Here is a 24,781-nt window from a genome sequence, read left to right on the forward strand (position 1 = left end):
ATGGCTCTAAGCAAGGATTTATGCAGACAGAAAATTGTACATAGATGAAAGAAACAAAGCGAAACAAACAGTTGTTGAATCCAGGAATAAGAAATAGGAAGATTTTGAAATTAGCTAGATCACACAGCAGGAAAACCTTACTGGACAGTAATAAAGAATCTTAGGAAAGAGAGAAAAAGGAAATGAATAAGGTTTTGTGTAAATCTGATGCTCGTAATAGATCCTGGGGGAACACTGAGCAGATGGAAGAAATATTTTGAAAAGTTACTCAACAGAAAAGGAAATCTTCCTGGTGATGTTGCAAACAACCAAGCTCATGGGGAGGAGGGAAATGGTGTTGGTGAAATTATGCTTAAGGAAGTGGAAAGGATGATAAATAAACTACTCCATTGTCTTAAAGCAGCAGGAACATATTAAATTATTCTGAAATGGTGAAATATAGCAGGAAGGCAGGGATGAAATGGATTCATGGAATAAGTTATTTTTTTAAATGATGAAAAATGAATATGAATTTAGATTAATCAGCCGATCTCATCTGCAATGCCTTTCTTATAAAACTTATTTAAAAAGATTAAAATGTAATAAAATGAACTAAGGCATTGCCTTTGGAGTGAAATATATTTCATTCAAATTAAACTTTTAAAAACACATTAAAAATACACAGACGGACTAAAACAGAGTCAACAGAATAAGACATAGTTAACAAAAACGGAAACCTACAAATAGAAAATTCACTTTTTAAACACGATAAAGCAGGTTACTATTACACATAAATCCGATGATGAGGTCTCCTGACTGCTCGGAAGATGGTACTCTGAAGTTTTGATGATTGATGTTTTAGACTATGGCACAGATCAGCCTAGTCCTCACACTTCATGACATGTACAGTTAGGTGACCACCACAAGGACACACCGGAAGAGCTTCGACTTTCAGTAAGTAGGAGTGCATCGCTATACCATGGCCGATCTGATGACATAATGAAACTACTTCTCTGCAAGAAACCCAAAAGGGAAGTCTTCCATACCTTCGTAGTTCCTTTAATTGTTCTCAGTTTATCTGAAAGAGGAATGGCCTGCCACTCCAGCTTCCAATGGGACATTATCAAACGTCTCAGCTGAGAATGAGTATCACTGGCTGGAACCTTGTGACACAACGGGAGCAGTGTGACCACCTCCTTGACACCCGTAAAAAAATAACTAATTTCCCACAACACACATGTTGCTCGAGAGCCACAAAAATGTGATTATTGTGCTAGCGCTCAAACACCTGGCCAGCAGGTTCTGGATGTGCAGCATCAGATGGTGCTGTGGGAAAAATGCATCAACAAATCATAACAAGCTCAAGGAGTCTGTACACAGCAAGAAGTGCCAACGTTCATTGGACAACACGTACCACAGATCTTCAGGGATAGCTCTGCTGTGTACATGCTACAGGTTTCTTGAACAGAAAAAAAGAACCAGCTCGTTCTCAACAATGAATGCAAAGCCCACTTTCGTTTCTGCCCTTGAACCATCCATGTAAATAACTACTGAATCTGGATAACAGTCAACAACGGATAGGAAGAGCCTCCGGTAAATGGAAAGGTCTGTGTTTAACTTAGGCCAAGTATAGAGATCCCGCATGATTTCAGGTCATCGAATTAACCATCGAGGTACCTTACTTGATCATCTAACAAGACAAGGAACGAAAGGTAAATCAAACGATCTTTAAATGTTATCCAAGCATATACCAACCAGCTGTGTTGCTCATGGATAAGCAGTGCAAAGCCGACGGTGTATATTGTGGAATACACAGGGACATGGGTGAAATGGCATCTGTTGCGAATTTGCAGAACAGAACAGCAGTATTTGTTGGTACCTCAGATGTAAAGGTAGCACACCAGATATAGTGAGCAGGCTAGCAATGGGGTTCATACAGAATGCTTCCGCTAACAACCTAAATCTTGCTATTCAGTTTCACAACGATGCACCGCCTTGGTAATCCACATGCTACTCAGCCATACTCTAACCTGGATAAAGTATGTGCCCTACAAAATCGTAGCAGCACCGTGCGGTCAGCCCCCCAATTAGTGCTGCTAAGAAACTTCAAAATGTTCAGTTTCTTAGCACATCCGATGCATGTGTGGCTCCAATGATAAACTACTATCGAAAATGAGCCCAAGGAAATGGCAAGTGTCAACTATAGGAAGAGCAACTCCCCCTTCTAGTACAGCTCAGGATGGAGTTTAAGAATGCCCTCCCACCAGAAGTGAACAACAGAGGTCTTTGCAGTTGAAAACTGAAAGCCATGTTCTAAGGTCCACTGTTCTATTCTCCTAATAGCTTGCCGTGATTGTCGCTGGCAGATATAAAATGATGAGAACACTAAAGGTGGTGATGAAGTTAAAATACTCTTACATAGGGAATTAAAACAATGAATGTCGTTGCTCATACTGATAATATAGTCATAGGTAATAAATTTCATATGATTCTGTATTGAAGAGCAATATAGTGTAAAACAAAAGCTAAATGTTTCCACCTATTCAATACTATTTGTTGTAACCTTAAAGTTACATATATTTGTTAAAACTGGTTTCGGACTTACTCGAGACCATCATCATGTCAAAATCAATAATAAAAGTTAAGGCAAGACATGAATTATAGGTAAAATTTATGAAGCAAGCATGTGTTGCTGAAATTCAGTGCAAGACAAGTAAAGAGTTGAAAGTCAAACATTCATTACAATCACACGTCCTGCGCAAGCTCTCAGCCTTCCTCCAATTTGAAGAATGCACCTCACAGAAGACCAGGAGAAACACTTAAAAATATCAGCATTTGAGGGATCTTCTAGAACTCAGCTCAGCTGAAACAAGTGTGAACAAAAGGATGCTGATGGGAAAGTGTTGAGATGTATGTGTTATCAATATGAAAAGAAATTTTTTTTTTTTTTTGCCTAAGGTGGGGCCGAGGGATTTAGAATGGTGAGTGATTCCTGGTGGGAATTTGGAGAAAAATAAAGAAGGGGGTTTAGAGTACTTAATTTCTTTTTACTGAAAATAGGAGTTGACAGATCAAATAAAGGGTTTGGTTTTTCTGATATCTCATTAAGGTTGAATTTGGGATTAAAGAATTGATCCAGGTGGATGAAACAATTACCAAAGATATTGAGCAGAGAGCCCTTATCGGTCAAACAGGTAAAAACTTTGACACGAGGTACTTAGAATATGTAAATTCATATAAATATAATAGATTTTCAGCTCTGGGAAAACATATGATGGACTCAAACCATAAATTCATGTATATTGATCGATATCTAAAAATCTTAAAAATAGTTAATAAGGGCTGTCTGCTCAATATCTTTGAGAACTGTTTCACCTGCCTGGATCAATTCTTTCATCCCAATTTTAAAACTTAATGAGATATCAAAAAAACCAAACTCTCTTTTTTATTTTTTTCCAAATTCCCTCCAGCAATCATCCACTATTCCACATCCCTCACAGCTCCATGTTAGGCAAAAACTTTTTTTTTCATATTGGTAACAAACATCTCAACACTTTTCCATCAACATCATTCTGTTCACACTTGTTTCAGCTGAGGTGAGTTCTAGAAGATTCCTCAAGCGCTGGTATTTTAAGTGTTTCACCTGGTATTCTGCAAGGTGCATTCTTCAAATTGGAGGAAGGCTGAGAACTTCCACAGGACATGTGATTGTGATGAGTGTTTGACATCCAAATCTTTACTTGTCTTGTACTGAATTTCAGGAACACATACTTGCTTCATAAATTTTATCTATGTCTTGCCTTAACTTTTATTGATTTTGACTGATGATGATCTCTAGTAAGACCGAAACTAGTTTCAACAAATATATGTCACTTTTAAGGATACAACAAATAGTATTGAAGAGCTTTTCTTTTTCATTGATAATATATTTCGTTGTGGCATTAGTCTCTAACCCATTCACTGCCAAACCTGTATATATACCTTACTGAACGCCGTGCCTCATGATCAAAAGTATCCGGACACCTGGCTGAACATGACGTACAATTTCGTGGCGCCCTCCATCGGTAATGTTGGAATTCAATATGGTGTTGGCCCACCCTTAGCCTTGATGACAGCTTCCACTCTCGCAGGCATACGTTCAATCAGGTGCTGGAAGGTTGCTTGGGGAATGGCAGCCCATTCTTCATGGAGCGCTCCACTGAGGAGAGGTAGCGATGTCGATCGGTGAGGCCCGGCACGAAGCCAGCGTTCCAAAACATCCCAAAGGTGTTCTATAGGATTCAGATCGGGACCCTGTGCAGGCTAGTCCATTACCGGGATGTTATTGTCGTGTACCCACTCCGCCACAGGCTTTGCATAATGAACAGGTGCTCGATCGTGTTGAAAGATGCAATCGCCATCCCCGAAGTACTCTTCAACAGTGGGAAGCACAAAGGTGCTTAAGACATCAATGTAGGCCTGTGCTGTGATAGTGCCACGCAAAACAACAAGGGGTGCAAGCTCCCTCCGTAAAGAGCACGACCACACCATAACACCACCGCCTCAGAATTTTATTGTTGGGACTACACACGCTGGCAAATGACGTTCACCAGGCATTCGCCATACCCACAACCTGCCATCGGATTACCACATTGTATACCGTGATTCGTCACTCCACACAACGTTTTTCCACTGTTCAATAATCCAATGTTTATGCTCCTTACACCAAGCGAGGCGTTGTTTGGCATTGGCCTGTGTGATATGTGGCTCATGGGCAGCCGCTCGACCATGAAATCCAAGTTTTCTCACCTCCCGCCGAACTGTAATAGTACTTGGAGTGGATCCTGATGCAGTTGGGAATTCCTGTGTGATGGTCTGTATAGATGCCTGCCTATTACAGTTGACGACCCTCTTCAACTGTCGGCGGTCTCTGTCAATCAACAGATGAGGTCGGCCTGTATGCTTTCGTGCTGTACGTGTCCCTTCACATTTCCACTTCACTATCACATCAGAAAAAGTGGACCTAGGGATGTTTAAGAGTGTGGAAATCTCATGTACACACTTCTGAGACAAGTAACACCCAATCACCTGACCACGTTCGAAGTCCATGAGTTCCACGGAGCGCCCCATCCTGCTCTCTCACGATGTTGAATGACTACTGAGGTCACTGCTATAGAGTACCTGGCAGTAGGTGACAGCACAATGCACCTAAGATGAAAAACATATGTTTACGGTGGTGTCCGGAAACTTTTGATCACAGACGAAATGCTGGTTAATAGAGCAAACGCCTGAAAAGCCTTACATCTGATATGTTTTTGACATGCTCTATTGGTGAAAAATATCTAATTCCCTCCACGGGAATTTAGAATTTTCCACACAGTGTATATGTCTTCATGCAGTGTGTACTTCACCGATCTCACAATTGAATCTTGATTTATTAGTTTCATTTTCCGTATTGATAGTCCTCGTATATTATAGATAAGAAAGGTTCCACCTTATCAATACAAGTTTTATTTATATAAGATCCTATTTACAGTACCGGTTTCGACTTTTTATACAGTCATCCTCAGCTGTACATTAGTACTTTCACATAAGTCAAAGTTGGTGAATATGCCTTGCCTAGTAGAAAAGTCATAGTAATGGAATGTGACCAACGTTCAAATTGGGCATGTTTCAAAGTAAAAGCTGGCTATATGTACAATCTAAAAATGAGTGTGGGTGTATCTTTTGAGCCTAAAATTCGTGTGGATTAACTTATTTTAAAAGTACAGGTACATAAACACTTTAAAATATATAGTACATATTAAAATCACATATTAAAATATACAGTTCATGTTAAAATCCATTATAATGACTAGGAACACTTCATTAAAATGAGTTTAACATCTTGCGTTTGTCGATTTTCTCATTTTTATCCAATATAAATGGAGAATGTCCGTGCTTGTATTCATAGGCGGTGCTCTCTTGGGGTTCGGCTATTTGTTAGGCTTATCCACTAGTATGAGTAATAGATTCTTCAGTTATTGTTGACAAGTCTAATGTGTAACCAGAGGTAGATATGTGCAGCTGTGACTGAATGTTGCCTTAAAGTATTAAAATACAGTCTGCTTTTGTGCTTAAGTGCCAAATGCACAATGGTGGCTCTTTTCTCGTCTATAATTGCTGATGTATGTCTGTAAGAAACAACAAATGGAGTTAGGTATTTATAATCTAAAGAATGCCTGCTTGTATGTGTGTTTCCGTAATGAATACTTACTATTGGTGTCGTGGTTGTATTGCGTTAGATTTGGCTGCCCGGCGTGTACTGTATCAAGGAGAGAGGAGGAGCTTTTTACATTTTGGCCAAAACAAATATTAAGACATACAACCAAGAAGCACTACAGCATGACATAACACGAGCACTTGTGCAGGTCCTGCTCCGGGTAGACGTCTATGGCGTGCTACTTCTGAAGTTAGGTTACTCGCTCGAGACTTCCACTTCCTATTATTAAGCTATTTAACCTCCTGAGGCCCAGAACATTTCTCTTTCGGTCAAATGTCATAAAAGTGTATACTACTTTAACAGTGTAGTGGTGGGAGAGAGTGAAGTTAGAAGCATATCACACCGAGGTAAATGAATTCCCAAAAAAGATAAGCACAAACAAAAGGTCAGTTTTTGTTTATTTTATTTTTAAAATACCTCCTTTATGCGATATTCCGATTTTAAACAGTGTCCTTTTAAAAGGACGCCAGGCCTCAGGAGGTTAAGTACTGACTATTATAGACAAAAGAGGAGCACATGACTGGCTACCGTGCCCTGTACTGCCATCTGGTTGTCATTATTAGAACTACTATTGATCAGCCATATTCAGCCATATATTGATAGAACGAAGAAACGCGCAGGAGTTTAAAATAATACAAAAATTACTGAAACTGCTCTGAAAATCGGGAGATCGGTCGTGGCGATCGGGAGATGAAAAATCGGGAGTCTCCTGCTTAAATCAGGAGAGTTGGCACGTCTGTGCTAGCCATGTGTTTGCGACAGTCGTCTCGTACTCCACGCGCAAATGAAAAATCGCGGCTACACACATTACAAAACACGTGTGAATGAGATTTTGAGGAAGGCAGTAAACAGGGCTATTCTTTCGAGTATTCCTCCCTAAATTTTTGAACTACTTTTGGTTTCATACTAGCGTCACTAGTCACTGTAATGTCACCACATGTATTTTCCTGCACAAGAAATCGCTTCATTACTTCAAACTTTTTGCATTTCGTAACACATAATTACATATATCCTAGAAGAGGAATGTATGTAAATTTGGCAACCAAAATCGCAATAAATACCTCTTCAACAGTCATGCACACAGTATTCACAATGAAACTGAGTTTGTCACCAATTTGCCGCCAAAGCAAAGACAAACAAACTCACATACTTGCCTGGAAATCTGATCATGTGACAAACAAAGACAACAACTTCGCAATTTATACCACTTCACAGGTGCCTATTTTTCCGATACTGGAAGCACACACTGCGTTCGGCACGTGAAAACTTGAAATATTCTTAAACTAGGGACAGGAAAGCGTAGGGGTATACATGATTACTGAGAATTCCTAAAAGAATATTCTTTGAATTCAAACTGTAATGGCATTCCTTGTGTATCCTTTTGTACATTTCGTAAACTTACATTTAAAAATCAACAAAAAATCGTAATTTGAGGTGTGTCATTTGTAAAGGCATAATTCATAAAGGGTCATTCATAATTATTACGATTCAATCATAATAGTTGGTATTTCTGCAGTCCACAAATGTGTGTTATAATGAAGATCAAGTTGTTCCAGCAAGTTTCAGTAATTTATCTGAGATTTCAAATTACAATTTCTCGTGTTGGTATCTTATATTAGGTATCGTACAGTCTTCCAGTCTACAGGAGGAAAAATACCTGCACTCAGTGTGGTAAACAATGTATTACACTGTTGTCACTGCTTTAGGTAAAGAGTTTGGAACATCTTTATTTACAGCTTACGTGAAGATTTTTCTGATAAACCGGAGCTGATATAGAGCAAGCACCTAAAATACATATTTGTAATATGGGGGCTAGGACTGGGAAGGAAGCAGCCGTGGCCTCAATGAAGGTATAGCCCCAGCATTTGCCTGGTGTAAAAATGGGAAACCATGGAAAGCAATCTTCAGGGCTGCCGACACTGAGGTTCGAACCCACTATCTCCTGAACACTGGGATATTGGCTGCACTGGCAACTGCAGCTACCAAGCTCATTTATAAATTAATTAGGTACCATACCAGCATGCACTTGAGATAAAATGGAGGAAACCACTGAACAACATTTCTGGAATGGCAACAACATTAATTAATTAGGTACCGAGCTCGATAACTGCAGTCGCTTAAGTGCGGTCAGTATCCAGTATTCAGGAGATAGTAGGTTCGAACCCCACTGTCGGCAGCCCTGAAAATGGTTTTCCGTGGTTTCCCATTTTCACACCAGGCAAATGCTGGGGCTGTATCTTATGGCCACGACCGCTTCCTTCCCACTCCTAGCCCTTCCCTGTCCCATCGTCGCCATAAGACCTACCTGTGTCAGTGCGACATAAAGCAACTAGCAAAAAAAAAATTAAAAAAATAATTAGGTACCATACCAGCATGCACTAGTGTTGGCTACTGAGTGTATGATTCAAACCAGGGCATCGATTCACTGAAGAGTCCGAGTGAATCGATTCACAAGAACGGCGAGCTCATGGCACAGGATTCAGCTGACTCGCAGCAGACAGTACCGAGTGGCTAACTCACGGATCAGTGAGACAACACACACACAATTCATTATCGGCACACTGGACATGGGCGGGGAGCCGAACTTCCACTGCGGACGGGACATACACAACCATTTTCAGGCGTTTGCTCTATTAAACCAGCGTTTCGTCTTAGGTCTGACACTACACTCATCAGAGTGGGATGTGTCAGACCCTACCCATGGCACACTGAAAGAATTGTACGCAATCACGGCTCAGTGAGACACGACACAACACACACACACGGTTCATATCAGCACAGCAGGGAGCCGAACTTCCGCTGCAGCGAGACAGAGCCATAGCACACTGAAACAAACAGACGCTATAATGACTCTCACTCTTAGCTCATTTGAAAATAATACCCATTTGCATTCACTGTCCACCTCTTAAAGGGAGGTTTAAAAATAGATGGATTTATTTTCAGTGTTAAAAAGGTACTAAAAACATAATTCCAAAGTAACTAGCTAGTAAATAGGTAGGCTATTAGGTTCTTCTATTTATTAGTATAATGAATCAGTATTACATCTTAGTTGACATTTGACAATTAATTCAACTCAACGCTCTAGCCTACCTTATGACTATAAGCCATGTTCGTGACCACTCAAAATGGTCTGTTTTATATTGGGAAGAACTGCTCAGTATTACCTCAATTCGTATGTCACATCACTGCACAAGACTTCAATAATCGAATCACGAGATCACCGGTGTACGCGGACACTGGGTAAGTGAGCCGACTGAAGCAATAACTTAAATAAAAAAGATGTTGAATCAGAAAACCACCGGACTACTTTGCGTCTCGGGCGGCCTATATAAAATATGACAATTAAAAACATCTTCTACTGAAAGAGACATATTATCAGAGATGAGCAAGCGAGTTGGCCATGTGGTCAGGGTCGCGTAGCTATGAGCTTGCATTCGGGGATGATGGGTTTGAATCCTACCGTCGGAAGCCGTTAAGATGATTTTCCGTGGTATCCCATTTTCACACCAGGCAAATGCTGGTGTTGTACCTCAATTAACGCCACGGCTGCTTCCTCTCCACTCCTAGCCCATCGTCTCCATACGGCCAGCCTGTGTCAGTGCGAGGTAAAGCAACTTATTTGATTTATATTTAATATGTAAGATACTTATTGAGAACACATATATTTTTACATCTAATTCTGTATATATAAGAGAGTTGTGACTTTCAGAGAACTGAAGGAAAATCATAAGTTAGTGTATAAAATTTGAGTCATGTCATTTCTTCTATTATTATTATTATTATTATTATTAACTAAAGTTTTGTACTGTAACATAATGAGCATGTATAGTACCGCACAAGTGCCTATTTTTTCCTGCATTTCATTTTTTTACTTATTTGTTTTGCATTGTGTACTTACTGTGAATAAGGAGCCTTCATGGCTCAGGCGGCAGCGCACCAGCCTCTCACTGCTGGGTTCCGTGATTCAAATCCCGGTCATTCCACGCGAGATTTGTGCTGGACAAAGCAGAAGCGGAACAGGTTTTTTTTCTGGGTATTTTGGTTTTCCCTGTCATATTTCATTCCAGCAACACTCTCCAATATTTTATTTCATCTGTCATTCATTAAGCATTGCCCGAGAGGAGTGCGACAGGCTTCGACAGCCGACACAATTCCTATCCTCGCCGCTAGATGGGGGCTTCATTCATTCCATTCCTGACCCGGTCGTATGACTGGAAACAGTCTGTGGATTTTCATTTTTATTTTCACTTACTGCGAATACAATGAAATTTCCATGTTCTTTGAAATAATTTAAGAAAAGACTAGGCAAACAATTGATAGGGAATCTCCCACCTGGGTGACAGCTCTAAATGCGGATCACTGATGATTGTGCGTACAGATATTTTTTCATCTAATTCTATATACTTATTTAACGGAGTTGTCACTATGGGGGGGGGGGGGAAGGCTTTGTAACATCAACATTTGATGCGAAGGGATGGCTGCCAGGAAAAACCTGAATCTGAAAGCTAGATGACACATAGGAAAGCAGTTCATAGAATGAAGACCAGATGGCAGCAGCAAGCTTTGAATGTTGTTGGTGCTGTCTTATCAGTAGACACTACACAGATGTAATAGGAACGGTGACTCTAATGTGCCATGAACTGGATCACTGTATCGATTCAGTAACGTGAATGGAATCAAATGAATCAATTCAGAAAAATGAATCTAATATCCCATCACTAGCAGCATGTACTTGAGTTAAAATGGAGGAAACCCTAGAACAACATTCCCGGAATGGCAACAACATTGCACAATTATGTATGACTAAGTGCACTCTCTTTCATGTAAGTGCTTATCTTAATAGGTGTTCCTATCTTTGTATATCTGACGACTTAATCACTAATCTGCTCCTTTCTATTACGTATGTACAATGACCAATTGGGCTCCTCTTCCCCTCCTGTGTTTGTCCTATGTTCCAACTTTCTTTTATAACTTGCATTCATATCCATGTCTCTTCTCTTTTGCCATGTTAAACAGGCTTTCTTTTTATCAATCACTTCCCACATCAAGAATAAAGACCTGTTAAGATAGCCCTTCAAAGAAGTTTGATACTTGCCCTTTAGATCAAGTTGAGAGATTAGCGTGTTGGAGAAAAGAACTGATGAGAGACAGCCCGTTTATGTTAAGGTGACAGTGTATTAAAATTAGGAAATTGTTCCCGTTCTCATGTGCTTTCATGTTTGTTCTTGTCTCTTATTTTGGTTGCACCCCTGTCCCACACTGACCAGCTATGCTGTTCATTGCAAAATACGTTTCTACCCAACTTCCTATTTTTCTATATATGATATCAGGTAACAATGCATTGGGAGAGTACACATATTAGGAAGTAAACATAACTCAAACCCAGATATTTTTGACTGAAGCCTTCATCATTGGAAAGTTGGACATCGACTGGTGCTCAGGTGTAAGGAAATTTCAACATCAGATAACAGTTCCCTTTTTCTCCACTTTCCTTTTTTTCTTGTATCCCTCCCCTGAAGCATGTCTAGGTTCCAAACAATGGACACTACCATTTCATTTATGTGTAAACTTCCACCGAAGCATTCTTGCCTCATAACTCACTATTTTCCATCATATTCCTATACAGACAATTTACTCTTGTTCGTTTTCTTTTCTGAGGATTAAAAATGGATATACAGTCTTGAAAATCACATTAGAAGAATATTCAACATACCTGAAAACTGGTTTTAACTTGTTGACCCTTGGTGAAGATAATACATCTGCCCTCCTATCTTGCTTCTCAGACTTCTGTCTTACGTTCATGGGGGTGTCAGGAAGTGGTGGTGGTGGTAAATGCTGACCGACAACATCCATAGCTATGTCTTCTGTTTCTTCTGAACAAGGTGAAGTTTCACTCTCAGGAGTTATTTCCTCAGCAGTAGATTTTTTATCACTGGTGTCTTGTTCAAATTCAAAGGCTTGACAAGATGAGTTCACAATCTCATCACATGAAACCTTGTGACTGCTGCTTTCATGCTCTTTCATAGTCTCAGGTATACTGTCATTTGGAACAACAAAAGTAGTATTAACATTTGGTACAATTACAAAGGAATTCTTAAGTTTTTGACTAGGTGGGGTTTCTCTAACATGCACGATGGATTGTTCCTTAGTTTCCAGGTTGTAAGTGCAATTAAACTTTTGTTCAGAAGAGCATGAAGCTTCATTGACCAAAGATCGCTTCTTAACTGAAACATCATAAGTAGAATTCAGCTTCTGTTCGCAAGGAGTTACTGTGTCAATCAGAGATTGTTTACGAGGTAATTTATCAAAGTTACGCTCATGACTCTGGATAGCAGATATCTCCAATTCTTTCATTGAGGATGGTTTCACAGATGGACTAGCTGAAGATGCAATTTCAGCAATACTACACATTGTGCTATTAAAGTGAATTTCTGAAGGCTTCAACGTCACAGTGGAATTTAAATTTTGTACACGGGGTGGTTCAACTGCTTCCAACCTTGCACCAAGACCACTATCAGAGCTAAAGAAAGTATCTGAGCTGACAGGAGAATTAGAAGTTTCTGAACCTAAGTGATTAATGCAAACATCGTCAAATGTCAATTCCTTCTTCAACTTTAGAGGTGTAAGTAACACAACAGCAGGGGTACAAATAATATTCTCCTTTCCGATTTGCACCGATATAGTATCTTGCAATTCCACCTTCTTCCTAGACTTACAGTCCGGTGCTGATTTCTCTGAAAGATGTGTTTTTGCCACCTGAAACAAATGATAATACAATGGTAACCAAATGATGATAAGAATAATAATAAATAATAATGATAATAACCAACTACAATACTAGACTACAGAGCACTAGTAAGGGGGAGGAAAACATTCAATGAAAGCAATGGAATGTAATGAAAGAAATCAGATAAGAATAACCACAGCTTGGATTTTGACAACCTGATAAGCGCCCCAAAATACTCAATAAAATGGCTTAAAAATCATTATAAAATAAAATGAGCCAAAGAAAACAACAAAACATCCTGGAAAATATATTTGTCTGGTTCCTTGGCTGAATGTTTAACATAGTGGCTTACGGTTCAGAGGGCCCCACGTTTGATTCCTGGCCAGGCCAATGATTTTAACCACATTTGGTTAATTCCTTCACTTTGTTACCTGGGTGTTTGTGTCTTAATACACATCTTCAAACACATACACTACAACACAACACACTTCAAACCACTAAAGAAACAAGGAATAGTGAATACATCCCTCCACATAGGATTGGCGTCACGAGAGGCATCTGGCCACAAAACTAGGCTGAATCTATATAGAATGCTGACTCTGGGTATCTGGGAAAATGCCAGGAAGAAAGTTGTCATGGAAAACATGTTCCTCAAAATAGCAAATACCATACGAACATTAACTTTAATACATAATGGAGAGAATACAATTTTGTAAATATCAGCTAATAATAATACAATGATTCCACGAAAATGTCATACCGAAGTGTAAATTTCCAAATAGATATTTCAATTTTTTTGTTCACAACTTATGTTTACAAATAGTTTAAAATCTCTTACCACAGAAGGATGCATCAGAAAACCATTCTGCAATTGCCCATATCTTACTTCAAATCTTTTGATATTGAGCCAATGAGAAACACATCAAATAATGTGCATTTTCCATACCTTGATACTTAAAAGTAATTTTGTTTCCTTAATGCTCACCTTTTTATATGTCAAAAAAGTGATCTTTCCTGTATGTACACTGTTATAAAGTATAATTTTCCTAGTTCTCCAAGTAGTTTGAAAAGACACTTTATTTGTCTAGGGTAGATTGTGTTCAGTCCAACACAATAAACATAGCAAAAGTTGTCTAACACAGCACAATAATCAATGGAATAAAATTTCCTTCGGGATCCTATGTCATCATATCACCACCAAAAACATATTTGAACATTTTCTTTAACAGTGAATCAGTTTCCCACTTTGGCACCATGACTGACATTGCGTGCGCAACGCTATGCACATCTCACACTTCAGTCAGGTTGCTTTGGAGACAATGATTAAGTTACAAGTGAACTGAGGTAGTGAGAAATAATATGGGGAAATTGCTGGCAGAAAGACAACAAAAATACTAACATCATCTGAAGGAGAAAGGTCAGCATAAAGAATGGCAAGAAAATGTAAAGATAGCAAAAAGAAAAGTTTAAAGCAGGGGTTCTCAAACTTTTTTCGTTCACGGTACACTGTTTCGCTATTTTGAATATAGCGGCACACCTCAACGTACAAGTAACTATGCCCACTTTAGAAGAATTTCGAACGCTACAGAGCAGTCCCGAAAGATTGAGAACCCTGGCAGATGGTACACAAACAACTGGAAAGTTAGTAGAGAGACATGTCGATCACTCCCGAACCCTAGTGGAGCATACGCAAATTTACTCTCTTCTCAAATTAAAGAATGCATGGCGGTGAAAAACATAATAACTTCAGTAAGAGCGCTAGTAGCTAGCAATTAAGTAGCAAAAATAATTGCCAGGAATATGAAGTCAAATATGGCAGCAGTAACTTCGATTTTGCGTGAAGCTGCCGAGAGGAAGATATCCAAAGTACCTCTGTCGAACGGTGCAATTACTCACAGCATAGAAGACATGCCAGCTGATATTTTAAAAAAAACAAGCAGTGGAAAAATTACATGGTGAAAAATTTCAACTGGATGAATCAACAGACATATGAAAAAAAAAATTCCATTCAAGAGCTACACAAGAAGAAGAATCATTTACTGAACAGTTCCTATCCTACAAAGAATTACCTCCGACGTCAACAGGATCGGACATATGAAATTCTATGAGAGCGACACTGGAAGAAAGTGGACTGAGTTGCAACAATTGTATTTCAGTGTGCACTGATGGAACCCCAGCAATTATTGGTCGAATGAGAGGTTTAACTCAAAGGTTGAAGCAAGATATTCCACACATTGTTTTCTTAGTCGGGAAGCTTTGGTGCCAAAATCCATTCCTTCAGGTCTAAGGAACGTAATGAGCTCTAAAAAGTAGACTTCTCAAAGTCATGTGTCAGCAAGCAGGAACTGCTCTTGAAACGCTGGTCCTTCACACCGAAATTCACTAGTTGTCCAAAGGAAATGTACTTTCCAGATTTTATGAACTTAGAAATGAGATGATACAGATATTTGCCACAGAAAAACCTCAGTTCGCTGACCTCATAGGTGACGAAACTTGGTGTTCGAAAGTTTCATACTTAACTGATATTTCTGGACATATGAATAATCTCAATGTCAGTATGCAGTGAAAGCTGAATGGATTCTTCAGAAAAAATCAATTGTGGGAGTCAAAAGTTGAAAAAAGTGATCTTGAAATACTTCCTCCAACAGCTGATAACGACATCTGTTCCACTCTGATTTTAGAACATTTTTCTGTTTTGGAGAATAAACTGCAAATATTTTTCCTTCCCTCAACGTGAAAGAATGCGGCTGGGTTCGCAATCCCTTTGCCGTTACTGCTGAGGACACAAAACATCTATCATTAGAAGAGGTAGAAAAACTGGCTGAACTTCAATCCGATCGAACTTTGAAACTGAAATTTAGGAAAGAAACCCTACTTCAGTTCTGCATTTCAATGAAAAGAGAGTTCTCAGTGTTATTAGAGCACGCCATATCTATATTAATACACTCTTCAACAAAATATCTGTGTGAACCGGGATTTTCGGCACTGACCAGCATTAAAAATAAGAAACGTGAGTGACTTCTTTCTGCAGACCAAGAATTACGGGTGTGTTTGTCTGCGATTCCTCCTCACATCGAACAGTTGCACAAAAGGAAACAAGCTCACATTTCCCACTAAACTGCAACAATAGTGTAAGATTATTGACAGAGCATCTTATTTTTTCACTTCTTACTGCATGTAGGCTTACGCCGTTCTGTTTTTTGCTATATGCTTTACGTCGCACCAACACAGATAGGTCTTATGGCGACGATGGGATAGGAAACGCCTAGGAAGTGGAAGGAAGCGGCCGTGGCCTTAATTAAGGTACTGCCCCGGCATTTGCCTGGTGTGAAAATGGGAAACCACAGAAAACCATTTTCAGGGCTGCCGACAGTGGGGCTGGAACCCACTATCTCCTGATTACTGGATACTGGCCGCACTTAAGCGACTGCAGCTGTCAAGCTCGGTACGCCATTCTGTAATCTTAATATATATCATTATTAAAATATTGAATACACAATTTTTTCACGGCACAGACCAACAATTTCACGGCACACCCTTTGAGAACCCCTGGTCTAAAGCAAGAATAACAACAGCAGGAGTAGAGAGACTATGGCTCATTCCACGTTAAGAAAACAGTATTGCTCTTACGGACCTACAATGAGTGAACATATCCCCTCTGAGACATCCATAATTTCTCGTGATTAAGGGATAGTATACTGTACTTTTTAATGTATTATGAAAGATAGATAAAAGGGATGAGGCATTTTTGCCCGTGAGATATTAAAATAAATATACATATTTTATTTTTTATAAATACATTCGTAGGGAGGAAGTACAATGGCGGGAACAGCCACCGCTTCACTGCCTCACTTCATGCGCCGTCTATGTTGCTCTGGTACAAGAGTCTGTGAACCGCGGGCAGATCACTTCTGTAGTTAAGTTCTTTATTGCATGTGTGTTTTTAGGCTGTAAATCAGTGCGTACTTGTCTTGTGTGCCTATTTGTGTGATCTCTTTCTTTTAACATTAACACCGTGATTTCTTTTGTAGAGATGTCATTTACGGTATTTATTTGTTGCGTGTGTTTTTCAGCCTTTCTATCAGTGTAGAGGCCTAATCGTATTCTTTTGAGTGAGTGTTATGTGATTAGCCTACGTGTGTGATTTCTTTCTTTTAACATTAATAGTGATCATTAATAGCAATTTATTTGCGTTATGGGTTAGAACGTCCATAAAAATTAACAGGGAGAGGTACTGAGGAAGAAACAAAAGCAAACTGTGTTTAACGTACTTAATTACCTTTCTTGAAAGAATCCAGATAAAAGTCTCAGCTGGGTGGTTAAAGAAACTGCTGAAGCAACAGGCATTTCTGAGAGGACTGTTTATAAAGTGCAATCAGCAGCCACTACAGGACCTTTGGCTTCTCTGATTAAAACAAGAGAACGTAAAGCACCACAGAAAGACAGCAGGTCAGTCAAGTTCAATGATTTTGTTCGCAGTGGTGTAAGGCGTAAGGTGCACAAGTTTTTCCTTAAAAACCAACCTCCAACCTTGCAGCAAGTCCTACCGTCTGTGAAGAATGATAAAGACCTTCCCGAGTTCAAAAGAACAACTTTGTATCGTTTGTTGAGAGACATGGGTTTCCAGTATGAAAGGAAAGCAAATTCAGCTCGTTTGACCGAAAGAGAGGACATTATATCTTGGCGTCACAAGTATCTGTCAACAGTTAAGAAATATCGAGACAAGGGAAGGAACATATTTTACACTGATGAGTCGTGGGTTAACACAGGGCACACTGTTGGGAAAGAATGGAAAGATAAGACCATTTCAACTCCACGGGATGCTTTTCTGTCAGGACTTTCTTGCGGTCTGAAGTCACTTACAGGTCGTGGTCCACGGTTCACATTAGTTCATGCCGGTAACGAGAATGGGTTCGTGCCAGGGGCGAAGTACGTGTTTCAGTGCAAGAAGAATACCGCAGATGCTCACAACGAAATGAACGGTGATTATTATGAGGAGTATTTTAAAGAACATCTACTACCGAACCTGCCGCCAAACTCTGTTACTGTTCTTGACAATGCCTCCTATCATAGCCGCAAGAAAGAAGCTCTGCCTATGAAGGCATGGAAAAAAGAGAACCTGCGGTCATGGCTTCGAGAATGTGGTGTAGTGTATGATGAGAACATGCTGAAAACAGACTTGATGGCCCTCGTAAACAGTGTGCGATGGAAATACAATCGCCACAGAATCAATGAAATGGCAAGAGAAAGTGGTGTCACGGTTCTTCGTTTACCACCATACCACTGTGAGCTGAATACTACTGAACTTGTTTGGGCGCAAGTGAAGCACTATGTTGCTATGAACAATACCACGTTCAAAACAAGGGAGATGGAAAGACTCATCGATGAAGGTTTCCTACGCGTGTCTACTAAAAACTGGGTGAACTACGTGAAACATGTAAAAAATATTGAAGCGAACATGTGGAAATCTGATTTGACCCAGGACGAAATGGAGCCCTTCATCATTGGTGTCAGCAGTGAATCTTCATCTGATTCAGATTGATAGAAGACTTCAGCCTGCAGCGGCAAGGAAGTAACATTTGGTGAGTACCATAAAGTTGTTGTCTAATGGCAGATATTTTACTTTGGTTGTATATTGCATAGTATGTGTGTTTGTTCTGTTATTTTCGTACTGTACAGAAGTTGTTACTGAAGATTTTGATGCTGTGGTTTGTTATTTAGCTGTTCTTTCTTAAGCGCATTTAATTTACCGCTGTTTTCTTTAAGAACGCTTTTAATTTTTACTATTGTATTTTGTTAACCGATACGACAGCACAGTAGAACCCCGCGTTGCCTGGGGAAATTTAATAATAATTGCTGCTTTACGTTCCATTAACTACTTTTACGGATTTTGGAAACGCTGAGGTGCCGGAATTTAGTCCCACAGGAGTTCTTTTACGTGCCAGTAAATCTACCGATACGGGGCTAACGTATTTGAGCACCTTCAAATACCACCGAACAGAGCCTGGATCGAACCTGCCTGGTTGGAGTCAGAGGGCCAGCGCCTCAACAGTCTGAGCTACTCAGCCCGTCTGGGGAAATTTATTAAATGCAATTAAATGCATCATTCACCCTTCGAGCACATAAAACATATTATTTGTATATTTTCTCCGCCGGTTCACCTCACACTTCAATGCTAAGGTTTCTTATGTGCCGTAGTTAACCTCTGATTCTGTACAAAACAAAAATAGCCCCTTCAAACTCACCGTCCCCTTTACTTCGTACAAAAAAATTTCAACTTAGTTCATTCCACTTGTTATCTTGAAGTTAAATATTGAATTTCACAGATGTATATGCCGCCGTTACCCCGTGATAGTGTTGCGCAGAGCCGTTCGATATGGCAACCCTGTTGTCGTAAGAGCAATACTGTTTTCATAACGTGGAATGAACCATAGAATCTATCTATATAAATAAAGTCGTAACGACCGTGTGTCTGTACATTGACTATTTTGGCGAAATTTTCGTACAGTTATCCGTTTCAGATGTAATAATGACCATCTGCATATATTTAGCTTTGGTGTCTGCCTGTCTGTCTGTCCATATTTAGAATCCACCTGTCCTTGGGTAGGTTTTTAGAGCAAATATTGTTTCTAAATACCTGGCCTGACTGGGGGTTTATACGAAACCGCAACTGTGATTTTGCACTCCCTCAAAATATACACATCCAAACTTATTGGAAATCTACCTGCCTTAATGGAAATTAATTTCTAAACCTTTTTTCTCATGTGAATCATTTTCATACCAGGATTAATAAGGGAGATATCATTAACGGACAGTTTTTCGGTACAAATCCCACCGGACTTAACGCAAGAGCGGGTGCGTGTAAAGCGTAATTCTTACAACTTGAAAACTACTGAAGATATTTGAGCCAAACTTTATATTTAGCATCCACCTGTCCAAGGGTAGGTTTTAAGGTCAATACCACTTCAAATTCCCAGAATGGACTGGGGTTTTATAGGGAACGGAAATTGTGATTTTACTCTCCCACAATATATTCAGTACAAGACCAACCTGACTGGAAATCGACCAAACATGGTGGAAATCCATTCCTAATGTTTTTTCTCATGTGCATTTTTTCGACAGGAGGATTAATAAGGGAGATATCATGAAAGGTCAGTTTCTGAGGCCAAGTCCAGCGGACATAGCCGAAAAGCTGCTCTACGTGGAGCACATTCCTAATCTGTATCAATCAAATCATAATGACCATGTGTCTATGCATTGACTATTTTGGTGAAATTTTCGTGCCTCACAATCTGCCACGAGCTGGAAAATTGAAACTAGACAAATTTATACTTTTTAGCCGGTAACCTACAGAAAACTTCCAAAATTTTTGAATCTTTCGCATTTTATGCCGAATAATATCAAAATATGGAGGCAATTTAATGACGGTGCAGACCTTCGTTTCGAAGTATTTTGCGGCTAAACGGTAAGTCCTATCACAAAACGCATGGCACAATCTCTGTTCAAATTGGAATGATCTACAACTTCGGTCCTGTGACATTTTGTCGTCTCTCTCCCTTAAGAGTAGATTTGGCTGTATATTTCGATTGATCTTAAATTTTTGTGCTTCTTACATGCATGTTACATAGTTTGACACACTTATTGGAAAGATAGAGTCACTGAATTTGGCACGCACACTGACACGACCAAAATTATGCGTTTTAGCCTGTAACGGACGGAAAACTTCCAGGATCTTTAAATTTTTCACTTTTTATCCCCGAAGAATATCGAAATATGTGTGAACCAAATATCATGATTCTAGCTTCCATATAAGTACACTAGAGTCCCGTTAATCCAAACCCCGTTAATCCGAAAATCCGGTTAATCCGAACTGAAATATTCATTTTTTTATTCTCCTTATTGACATGAAAGAAGATATTATGGAATAAACATTTACTTGCTTTTTATTAGGCATATTTTACTAGAATAACTTAATGTAAACATAATTACACATCATAAATCATCAATCACTGGTCGTTTATCTTTACAAAGACTGTTAGTTTCTTTTGCCGTAGTGATTGGAACCTACTCGACGATGCAGTGTTAAAATAGCGTCTCATAAACATATCAGTGGGCGTAACAGCGGAGTGTTGCTCGGCGTAGCGTACGGCAAGTTCTCAGACGGCCGTAGCATATGAATGTAACACTAGTTGTTCATTGCGGTCTTTTTCGTCGTCACTCTGTTCCTCATCAACTCCAGATTCTTTCTCCACCATAGCTACAATTTCTTGGTCTGTTTGTAATTGATGACAGTCAGCTTTCATCCACTCGCTAATGTCATTTTCTTTGTCGTTTCCCACTCTACGGGTCTTTCTTTTTTTTTTTTTGCTAGGGGCTTTAAGTCGCACCGACACAGATAGGTCTTATGACGACGATGGGATAGGAAAGGCCTAGGAGTTGGAAGAAAGCGGCCGTGGCCATAATTAAGTTACAGCCCCAGCAATGGTCTGGTGTGAAAATGGGAATCCACGGAAAACTATCTTCAGAGCTGCCGACAGTGGGATTCGAACCCACTATCTCCTGGATGCAAGCTCACAGCCGCCCACCTCTACGCGCACGGCCAACTCGCCTGGTCTACAGGTTCTTAACTACCCTACTGTAATTTTATACAGTATTTTATTAATGTAACTGCTAAAGAATGGACAATTCAAATTACTTTTTTTTTTTGCTTTACGTCGCACCGACACAGATAGGTCTTATGGCGACGATGGAACAGGGAAGGCCTAGGAATGGGAAGGAAGCGACCGTGGCCTTAATTAAGGTACAGCCCCAGCATTTGCCTGGTGTGAAAATGGGAAACCACAGAAAACCATCTTCAGGGCTGCCGACAGTGGGGTTCGAACCCACTATCTCCCGGACGCGAGCTCACAGCTGCGTGCTCCTAACCACACGGCCAACTCGCCCGGTAATTCAAATTACAGTATGTACTGTACTGTATTGTAGAAACTACTTTCCTCAGACGCTTGAGGCGCTGGCCTCCAGACCCCAAATTGGCAGGTTCGATCCTGGCTCAGTCCGGTGGTATTCGAAGCTGCTGAAATACGTCAGCCTCGTGTAAGTAGATTTCCTGGCACGTAAAAGAACTCCCATGGGAGAAAATCCCGGTACCTAGGCGTCTCCGAAAACAGTAAAAGTAGTTAGTGCGACGTAAAAACAATAACATTATTATTAGAAAATATTTTCCGGTTAATCCGAAAATTTCGTAATCCGAACAGACTCCGGTCCCAGTTAGTTCGGATTAACGAGACTCTACTGTATGTGAAAAATAATGTAAAATATTAAAAATGTACCCAAATTTCACCCCATTCAAATATTGTAACTCAATCAAACTCACAAATATGGAAATACTAGTAAATGTTTTCATACCAAACATATAGAGCGATAAAAGGGACGCCTGTGGGTGCAAACCGTTTGTTGATATGATCTACCGTTTGGGAGCAGTAAATCTCAAAATGAAGGTTTGCACTTACAAACGTGCCCATGCTTATCTGTCATCTACATAAATATAATTGTAAAGACCGTGTGACTATACATTGACTATTTTGGCAGAATTTCCGTACAGTATCCGTTTCAGGTATAATAATGACCATCTGCATATTTCTTAGCTTTGGTGTCTGATTGTATGAGTTCTTATAAGTTGAAAACTACTGAATACATTTCTACCAAACTTGATATTTAGAATCCACCTGCCCTTGAGTAGGTTTTAGAGCCAATATTATTTCTGAATACCTAAATGTACTGGGGGTTTGTCTGAAACCGAAACCATGATTTTGCACTCCCTCAAAATATGCACATCCGAAATTAATGGAAATCTACAATCCTTAATGGAAATCCATTTCTAAAATTTATTTTCTCATGTGCATTTTTTCGTCAGGAGGATTAATAAGTGAGATATCATGAACGGTCGGTTTTGCAGGTTAAGTCCAGCGGACATAGCCCGAAAGGTGTTGTACGTTGAGCAGATTCCTCATCTATCTATATAAATAAAATCGTAACGACTGCGTGTCTCTTTACATTGATTATTTTGGTGAAATTTTCGTACAGCTACCTGTCTGAGGGGTAATAATGACAATCTGCATATTTTTTGGTGTATTTTCCTGAAAATCCTAATTTTTACCCCCTCACCCAAAATTCAGATTGCTGCATAATCTGCCAGATGAGCAAGAAAATTGAAATTTGGCAAAATTATACATTTTAGACTGTAACAGACGGAAAACCTCCAAAATCTTTAAATTTTTCACTTTTTATCCCCGAAGAATATCGAAATATGGAGGCAATTTTACTGATGGTGCAGACCTTCGTTTCGAAGTATTTCGTGGAATAAACGGGAAGTCCTATCACATAACGGATGGCACAATCTCCGTTCAATTTGGAGTGATCTTCAACTTTGGTCTTATGACTTTTTGTCGTATCTGTATCCCTTATACGTTAGATTCGTCACTATTTCTCGATTTTAAGTATATTGGGACTTTTTAATGCATAATTCATACTTTCAATCACTTACAGGAAAGATAAAATCATCAAACTCTACATGAACATTGGCCCACCCAGTACCCATACGTGAGCCAAATGCTATGTCACGAATCGGAAAAGTAACGCATTGTAAGATTATCTTACACAAATTTCACCCATTTCAACATTTCTATCTCAATCTAACCCATGAATAGATGAGATGCGAGAAAATATCATAGGACCAGCCATTTAGGCAGCTAAATACTGCATCTTATGGTACAATCCTTTGTCGATATGACATACTGTTTTGCAGCAATTAATCTGTAAATGGAGGTCTGCAATATTGAAAACTTGCATATACTTTCGTATGCCGATCTACATGTATTCATTGATGTCGATATGTAGCGATCGAGAAAGGGTGTGTCTGCTATTGTAATCAATACTCCCCACACCGACTGACTGGCAGCAGGAATGGGGTCCTTCTCCAACTTCTCGATTTGACTTGCAGAAGGCAAGGGAGCATGCAGTTTTGTTCAAAACTCCCCTACCCGATTTTTGTTTGGCTGTAAGGCAGGGTGCCCGCCATTGTAAACAAAATTTACTCATCTAAAATGTGACTAGCATTAGACATAGTGGCCTGCTATTTTCATGGAAACTCACCAACTCTGTGTGACTGGCTAGCAGCAGGAAAAAGGACCTGTCATTATAATAAGCGCGTAACTCAATTTTGACTGGTAGTAGGGAAGTCGCCTGCCATTATAATAAAAACTCAGCTGTAATCTGTCTGGAAGTAGGAACGGGGGCCTGAAATTGTGACAAAAACTCCCCAAATCGATTGTGACCGCGAGTAGGCAATGAGGCCTGCAATTATAATGTAAACTTACCAACTCGATTGTGAATGGTAGTAGGCAAGTGAGCCTGCCGTTATCACAACTCCGCAACCCACACATTACATTGGAAAAAACGTATGGGACCTTCCAATGCTATTTCTCGGATAACGTTAAGAGACATGCAATTTAAAACAGTCTTATTTACTGCACATACAGTATTTACTTCGATATGCGTATACAATTTAGAATGCCATAGTGAAGCACGGGTACATTTGCTAGTTACGAAATATAATCCATAAACAATCTCAAAGGAAAAGGGACAAACTGGCGAGAGTGTGGGAAGCTGACAATCATGCCGATATTGCAATGCCACGCACAGCAGTCAGAAGTAGGCAGCATTATGGTAAATGCAGAAAACGTGTAGAGGAAGCATTGCCCTCTTCCTGCAAAAAAAGAACTTGTGTATTTAGCAGAAAAAGAGGATGTAGGGATTAGAAAAACAATAAAACGTGT

At 39.6% G+C, this 24,781-nt stretch overlaps 1 protein-coding gene across 1 annotated transcript in view; it reads right to left on the reverse strand.

The window, feature by feature from the left end:
• The window catches only part of LOC136875488 (inner centromere protein), a 283,305-nt gene that overhangs the window by 185,129 nt on the left and 73,395 nt on the right, over nt 1–24,781 (reverse strand). Inside the window, exon 4 of the mRNA XM_067149035.2 lies at nt 11,934–12,976. Coding sequence (XP_067005136.2) covers nt 11,934–12,976 — 1,043 coding nt within the window. The remainder of the gene's footprint in view (nt 1–11,933; nt 12,977–24,781) is intronic.

The sequence above is a fragment of the Anabrus simplex genome, chromosome 1 (assembly GCF_040414725.1).
Source record: "Anabrus simplex isolate iqAnaSimp1 chromosome 1, ASM4041472v1, whole genome shotgun sequence".
Taxonomy (NCBI): domain Eukaryota; kingdom Metazoa; phylum Arthropoda; class Insecta; order Orthoptera; family Tettigoniidae; genus Anabrus; species Anabrus simplex.